This window comes from Grus americana, chromosome 9, assembly GCF_028858705.1.
Source record: "Grus americana isolate bGruAme1 chromosome 9, bGruAme1.mat, whole genome shotgun sequence".
Taxonomy (NCBI): domain Eukaryota; kingdom Metazoa; phylum Chordata; class Aves; order Gruiformes; family Gruidae; genus Grus; species Grus americana.
Window position 1 is genome coordinate 18,227,674 of NC_072860.1, and position 7,829 is coordinate 18,235,502.

A 7,829-nucleotide genomic window follows, 5' to 3' on the forward strand; every position below is an offset into this window, starting at 1 on the left:
AAACTGAGGCACGGACCTTATTTTGCCCCCAGACCCCATTTCAAACCCGCCTTGAGGAGCTTCCCAGCAAACCGGCATCACACCACTGCTGGGGGGGGCGTGGGCGATCACCCATCCCTCCCCGGCCCCCATGGCTGTTGGGAACAGCTGACGGTGACAGGGGACAGCTGTCCTGTCCCACCGGGCGCCAGGCCCAGAACATCGCTGTGCGGGCGGCCGAGCGGAGCCCCAGCCGCTGTGCCACTGCCATGCGCTGCCACGGCCTCCTCCTCCTCGCCCTCTGCGCCCTGGCAGGTAAGGGGTGCCTGCTGTGGGGGAGGGTGGGGGCCTGTGTGTCACCCCCCGCCATTGCCCTTGGGGGTTTGTCACCCATGGGTGTACAGCGCTGTGCACCTTCTCACCGGGGTGTCCCCATGCTGGCAGCCTGCTGACCCCATGTCCCGCCCTGGAGGGGTCCCTGGGGTGAGTGGGGTGGGGGATGGGGGGGCATGGTGTAAACCCCCATGCTTGCACTCTGGGACACTGATGCACACCGTCAGGCGTGCTCAGCCACGTGTGCACACACACATGGGCATCCCCTCCCCACACACACCCTGCACACCCCCCATCCGGCCACACCAGCAGCTCCCAGGGGCAGCAGTGGCCCCCCCATCCCCACCCCGGGGTGCCCCTATGGCACATGCCCTCCCCAGGCGTGGGCTGCAGGAACCAGGAGGAGAAGCTGCTCCAGGACCTGATGACCAACTACAACCGGCACCTGCGCCCAGCCCTGCATGGGGACCAGATCATCGACGTCACCCTCAAGCTCACCCTCACCAACCTCATCTCCCTGGTGAGAGACAACCCCCCCGGCCCCCATAGCGGGACAAGATTTGGGGCAGTGGGCAGCAATGGGGCAGAGGTGGGCAGGGTGCTAAAGCCATCTCCCCTTTTCCTTCCAGAATGAGCGGGAGGAGACCCTCACCACCAATGTCTGGATCGAGATGGTGAGACACCCCCCCTCCAGGCAGGACCCCCTCAGGCTACGTTTGCGTCTCAGGGTGGCACCCCATGGCAGACTGGCACCAAAGCCTGCACCCCCTTTTGTGGGTGCCCCTAGTTGTGCCCATTTTGGGAGCAGCATGGGACAGGCAGCTCTGCCTCAGGGAGCACTGTGACACCCCCCCTTTGCTCCCTTCCTCCCAGCAATGGTCCGATTATCGCCTGCGGTGGGACCCTGAGAATTATGACAACATCCAGTTGCTGCGGGTGCCCTCCACCATGGTCTGGCTGCCCGACATTGTCCTGGAGAACAAGTACGTGGTGGGGCAATGGGGACATATCCCTGCACAGGGTGTGGCAGCTGCCCCTCGGGCACAGTTTGGGGCTGAACTCACCCTTTCCCCCCAGCATCGATGGGACGTTTGAAATCACCCTGTACACCAACGTGCTGGTGTCCCCTGATGGCAGCATCTACTGGCTGCCCCCTGCCATCTACCGCAGCGCCTGCGCCATCCATGTCACCTATTTCCCCTTCGACTGGCAGAACTGCACCATGGTCTTCCAGTGAGCACCGGCTGGGCACGCGCGGGCACCAGGGCCATCCGGCAAGTCCTGCTGGGACACAAGGAATTGGCATGCGATGTCCACCTTTGCCCTGGGGCAATAAGTCCCAGGGCAGACAAGTGCCACCTACCTGTCCCCTGGCACCCCATCGGTGACAGGAGGCACCTTGGCCAAGCCAAGCACCCCAAAGCAGGGCTAGAGCTGGCCGATGTGACCGGGTGCATGCCAGCCTGTGCCACCCCCCCATCCCTTCCCAGGTCCCAAACCTACAGCGCCAACGAAATCAACCTGCTGCTGACGGTGGAGGAAGGCCAGACCGTGGAGTGGATCTCCATCGATCCCGAGGCTTTCACAGGTAACACCACGGCCACCCCTGTGGCACAAGAACATCCCACCATGGGGGGCACCCAACAAACCTGGTGCTATGCAGGTGGCTGCCAAAAGTAGGGCTGGGGGGGGGGCTATTAGCAGCTCCCACCATCACATGGACACTTAAGCTATTAGTTGAAGCGGGAGTGTGGGAGAGATTTGTTTTTCTAACCCCCCTGACTCGGGGCTCTCACTGCCTGGCAGCCGCTCCCGGAGAACACCGCTCCTGGGAGCTTGATTGATGCTGGGAACATAGCTGCCACAGCCAAATGATGACGTTTTCCATCACATTTTAATTGCATATTGAAGGAACAAAATGCTTTTCGGGCAGCGAGATTTATTTTTTCATTACCGGCCCGAGCTGCGATCTTGATTGGGAAAAATCTATCGCTCCCGCAGACGGCAGGGGAAAACAGCATGCCATCACCCAGCGTCATGCTCGGCTTCCCCCTGCAGTGCCCCAGGGACAGAGAGAGGGGGGACCCCAGCCCCACACATAACTCATTGTGGGAGCCCCTGAGGGTCTCGAGGTGCCCCATAGGTGCCCAGCTGCTCCCTCCAGCGCCTTTTTGGGGTATTTTGCCCAGGCACCCTGGCACGCTTTGTGGTGCTCATCTCCCTCCCCAGCCCTAGCACCTTTAACCGCACTGTGCCCATCCTGGGTGCCCCGTGGGGCCCACACTGAGCACCAGCCTTCACCTTCCTCCCACCCCGGGCTGGGGGGCTGGCAGCCCTGATGCCCCCGGCAGGGCAGTGGGACTCACGTGGCACCTCTGCGTGGCAGAGAACGGTGAATGGGCCATCAAGCACCGCCCTGCTCGGAAGATCATCAATTCGGAGCACTTCACCCCAGATGACACCCAGTACCAGCAGGTTGTCTTCTACCTCATCATCCAGCGCAAGCCGCTCTTCTACATCATCAACATCATCGTGCCCTGCGTCCTCATCTCTGCCATGGCCGTGCTCGTCTACTTTCTGCCCGCCAAAGGTACGTGCCAGTGACAGGCAAGGAAAGGCTCGTTGTTCCCTCTGTGTTTGGGGACCATCTGTGCCATCTCTCACCCACTCCTGTGATATTTGAGGGGATGAATTTCCACATATCCCAGGGTTAAAGCCTCACAGCAGGATTTGGCCAGTTCAGCTTTGGTGTGGGTGTCCTTTGCCAAAGAAGCATGATGCCCACACCACTGCCCCATGCCAACCTCTGCCTTCCCCACTCCTGGGCAGCGGGTGGGCAGAAATGCACCGTTTCCATCAACGTCCTCCTGGCCCAGACCGTCTTCCTCTTCCTCATTGCCCAGAAGGTGCCCGAGACCTCCCAGGCTGTGCCTCTCATCGGGAAGTGAGTGATGCATGGGGAAGGGGTGTCACACTGTGCCAGCTGGGTCTCTGTGCAGCAGCCAGTGCCCAAGGACAGGACCCTGGCACAGAAATAACGCCCAGCCCAGGCTGGACTGGCACAGGGCTACTACGTGCCCGTGTCCCACTGCTGGTCCCCAGTTTCCAGCCCAGGAGGGCACCAAGAGGGACCTTACATGCCCATAGCTTGTGACTTAGCAGCCCTATGGCCGCTCCCCAGGTACTTGACCTTCCTTATGGTGGTGACGGTGGTGATCGTGGTGAACGCTGTCATCGTCCTCAACGTCTCGCTCAGAACACCCAACACTCACTCCATGTCCCAGAGAGTGCGCCAGGTACCTGCCGTCTCCCCCCTACCCCTTATACATGGGGAATGGGGTGGGTATTTGGGGACCGAGGCCATGCCCCTTGCAGAGTGGGGTGGTGGGCATGCCTTAATCTGAGTGCAGGTCCTGGCACAAAGAGGGACCCCCCAGATGTCCCCAGGGGACCACAATGTGCCACCAACCCCCTCCAAGCCACTACTGAGGACTGGGGAACAGCGGGTGCACAAGGGTACCCCATGGGGATGCTCCACATGGTGCGAGGGGACCCGATCGCACCCATCGGGTGCCCTAGGCAGTGAGTGGTGGGTCAGGTCCCCACAGGTGACACTGTGCCCAGGTGTGCCTGCACCTCCTGCCCCGCTACCTTGGCATGCACATGCCGGAGGAGGTGCCAGGGCCGCCGCAAGCTGCCCGGAGACGCAGCTCCCTGGGGCTCATGGTGAAAGCTGATGAGTACATGCTCTGGAAAGCCCGGACTGAGCTGCTATTTGAGAAGCAGAAGGAGAGGGATGGGCTGATGAAAACTGTGCTGGAGAAGATCGGTGAGTGCCCCTGGGGGGCTGGCACCTCCCTGTGAGGCTGGGTGATGTGCCAGGCAGTCGGGCACTCACTGGTGCCTGCTGTGCCGGCTCCACTGTCTGTAGGACGTGGCCTGGAGAGCGGTAGTACCCAGGATTTCTGCCAGAGACTGGAGGAGGCAGGCCCCGAGATCCGTGCCTGTGTGGACGCCTGCAACCACATCGCCAACGCCACGCGGGAGCAGAATGACTTCAGCAGCGTGAGTCAGGGCTGGGGTGAGAGGAACCCACGTGGGGGGCAGTGGGGGCAGCCCTCACCCACCTCCCCGTGCTGCCGGCAGGAGAGCGAAGAATGGATCCTGGTGGGACGGGTGATCGATCGTGTCTGCTTCTTCATCATGGCCTCCCTCTTTGTGTTTGGCACCGTCGGCATCTTCCTCATGGCTCACTTCAACCAGGCGCCCGCCCTGCCCTTCCCTGGGGATCCCAAGCAGTACCTGCCGCAGTGATGCCCAGAGGTGACCTCCAGCCCTCCTGCTGCCAGGACCCCTGGTGCCAGGGGCTGGGCACCCCCAGATCAGCCTGCCCGGCTGAGATCCCTGTTGGCACAGCAGCTCCTGGTGCCAAACAGCCCTGGAGGAGGACTGGTGGTGATGGGGCTCTGCCACTCCCCAGCAGTGGTGGTGACAGGGAAGGGGGGAGCATGGGGTGGCTGTGCTTGTGCTGAATGTGGAAATAAAGCCCGTGGCAGTCTCAGGAGCCTCCGTGGCATCACTGCTGCATGCCTGCTCATGGGGTTAGCCCTCTTGGATGGCTGGATGTGCTGCCCGTGCAGGCTGGCCACAGACCTCTAAGCCACAGTCCTGTCCCAGCACCCCACAAGGGTGCTGAGAGACAAGGGGGAACTGGAGCTGAGTTGGGCATCCGACGGGCCGTGCACCAACGCTGGCAGCAACAGCCATGTTACCACACTGCAAATTCACAGCTTCAAGCCCAGGGCAAATGAGGCAAAATCCCTCGCCGTGGCAATGGTGGCAACAGGGCAGGAATCACGGATACAGCCCCCCATCCTGGGGCAGCAGTGGAGCTACAGATGGGATAAACCCCCTCAGGGATGGGTGCCTCTTGACACCCACCCTGCTACAAGCACCATTACGTGACTCCCTCCTCCCCTGGCCCTCCCTGCCCCACCAGATCATCTCTGTCAAGCACAGCCCCTTCCCCCCATCCCAGCAACACCGCATCCCCCCGTGCCCCTCACTGACCTCTGGGGCCCCCACGGCTTTGTCTCTGCTGGCGGGGGAGATGCGGGAGGTCAGCTTGGGAACAGCAGCGGGCAGCGTCTGCTCCTCTGTGGTCCGGCTCACGCCACCTGCGCCCAGCTCCAGGACGTGCTGTGTCTCCATCAGCCTCACTGCCCCAGTGCCGGCTGCTTCTGCTGCTGCTGCGAGAAAACCAGCTGGTTACTGCCCGCAACTGGCTCCTGGCACTGCTTGCCAGAGGTGAGGGCACTGCTGGCACGGATGGAGGCAAACACCCAGCAGCTGAGACATCACCTCTTGGATGCCTGCAGCCTGGTCACGGCCCGGAGCCACCCTCTGGCTGTGCCAGTCTGCCCGTGCAGAGGTGGCTTTTCCTGCCCCATCCCCAGGAGGTGCGTGATGCCCACGGCACTTAGACCCGGTTGATCCAGTGCTCCAGGCTGGCACCCTGAAGCAGGCAGGGATGGTGCCCAACACAGTCGGGGGTGCCCAGAGGAGCTCACCAAGCACCCAGCACCCTGGCTGGGTCCTGCCTCCTGTCTGGGTCAACCCCCATGGCTGCAGCCCTCTAGCCATGATCTGGGTAGGGTGACCAGTTCCTGGGGCACCATACTCCTCCTGGCCACAGCCTTCCTGCTGGTGATGGCACTGCACAGCACTCCTGTCCCCCACAGCCACCCCACAGTGATGTCCTCTCTCCAGCCCCACGGTGGCTGAAGGGACAGGCTGCCCTAGCCAAGTGTCCCCACCCCTATGAGAGCCAAGAGCTGCCTAAGCTGCCCAAACCATAGTGCCAGGCACGTCCCCAGCCCCTGGGCTCTCCCTCCCCAAGAAAGTGCAGAATTAATGAGCCCTGGTCAGTCTTTGCCTGGCCATTTCCCATTGATTGCTGGGTCCCCATTGCCTTGCTCCATCTCCAGGGCAAGGGGGGGTCTGAACAGGGCCAGGGACTGTCATCCACTTCTCCCCGCTCCGCAGAGCTGCTGCTTCTTCCAGGTGAGTGCAGTCCCAGGCACACCCATACAGCACAAGAAAGGGATGAGCTCTTCCAGCCTGCCGGAGCATGGGAGCATGCGACTGAGACCATGTTCTCCACCACCCCCAAGCAGTGGGTTTACCTGCCCTCTGGGGGTCCCTGGGGTTTATCACCACACCAGAGACAAGGACAAAACCAAAAGCAGTAGCCACGATGCCTCAGGCAGCAGATGTGTCTTGCAAGAACCGGTGGGAGAACACCCTGCAGGTCACCCTGATGGAGCTGGCGGGGTGGTGGGGGGAGTGCAGTGCGAGAGGAAAAGCCCCCCCAGCCCAGCATCAGCCCTGCATGCCCATGCCCCATCGAGAAGTGCTAAGGGGCAACAACTGCCTCCAAGCATCCAACCAGTCCCCTCCAGAACAGGGACTCCTTTCTATCTGTGGGTCAGGAAGCAGATTTCCTCCTTAGCTCCAGCTTGGAAACATCCAGTGGACCCCCACCACCGCTCCCTGAGCCCCCCAGCAAAGCGCAGCCCAGCCACCAGCCCCCGCTTGACCAGTCGTAGCCAGAGACACCCAGGGCCCAGGAGCTCGCCACAGCCCAGCATCCCCTGGGGAAAGAAAATCCCTGGGGCTGGACTCCAGGGCTCAAAGTCCTGCTGGTTTCCCCAAAAGTTGCTACACAGGATCTGAACAAGTTTAAGGATGGGCAAAGCCTGAAGGATGAGGAGAGCAGGGAAGGTCATGACTCACTGCAGATTTGGGGCTCCCACAGGTCCAGGCTTGCTTCCTGTACAAAGAGGATCTGAAACCTTTTTCTAGAGCGTGACAGAGGCTCCCTCCCCTCCCAAAGAACCTCCCAGTCTTTTCACCACTCTTACTAGCGAGACAGTTAGACCACAACCCAAAAGCCCTGCTCAAAACCCAGTCTGGCTTCATCCCTCTCCAAGTCAAAGGAGGCACCAAACCTGGTGCTTGGCACTGATCAAACACCACCTTTCTCCTGATCTCAGAAAAAATTGTAGCCTTAAAGAGCACAAACTCTACACCCCAGCCAGCTTGCTCCCTTCAAGGCTGAGCAAGAGGAACCAGTGCTGAGTTCCTCCAAATCTCAACCACAGTGGCAATGGGAGGAGAGGAACAGCCCCCCAGGGAAGGGCTTTTCCACAGCTTGCTTGCAAAGCGTATTTAAGGGTGAACTCAGCAGGGCTGCAGCATTTTCAGATTTAATAGCAAGCCTGTGCTCATCAGCACCAGCTTAGACGCGGGGCATCAGAGGCAAGAAGTGGGCAAGTACATGAAATAGCAGAGGTGGACGCGACGCGCAGCTGGGCACAACAACAGGACTAAAGCCCTAAGTGATGTCATCTGCAAGAAGCTAAATGCGCCGTGGATAAAAGGAGCCTGCAGCTAGTATTTCAGCCTTGCCTTGCAAGGCTATTTTTGCTTAGATTGCCAAAATGTAATTACAACTA

General features: G+C 60.8%; 1 protein-coding gene across 1 annotated transcript; it reads left to right on the forward strand.

Annotated features, from left to right (window-relative positions):
- Positions 1-193: 193 nt before the first annotated feature.
- CHRNG (cholinergic receptor nicotinic gamma subunit) lies at positions 194-4,861 on the forward strand. Its single transcript, XM_054835279.1, has 12 exons — positions 194-294; positions 693-832; positions 942-986; positions 1,186-1,295; positions 1,390-1,545; positions 1,803-1,900; positions 2,699-2,902; positions 3,142-3,256; positions 3,494-3,608; positions 3,937-4,141; positions 4,244-4,377; positions 4,459-4,861. The coding sequence occupies exons 1-12, from the start codon at positions 249-251 to the stop codon at positions 4,624-4,626; spliced, it is 1,536 nt and encodes a 511-aa protein (XP_054691254.1). The 5' UTR covers positions 194-248; the 3' UTR covers positions 4,627-4,861.
- The last annotated feature ends 2,968 nt before the right edge of the window (positions 4,862-7,829 follow it).

Bases quoted from the DNA above. Each gene is read 5' to 3' on its own strand.
- CHRNG (XM_054835279.1), top strand. From the start codon at position 249: ATGCGCTGCCACGGCCTCCTCCTCCTCGCCCTCTGCGCCCTGGCAG. The intron at 987-1,185 runs GTGAGACACCCC...CCTTCCTCCCAG, and splicing joins CCAATGTCTGGATCGAGATG to CAATGGTCCGATTATCGCCT. The intron at 4,142-4,243 runs GTGAGTGCCCCT...CACTGTCTGTAG, and splicing joins AACTGTGCTGGAGAAGATCG to GACGTGGCCTGGAGAGCGGT.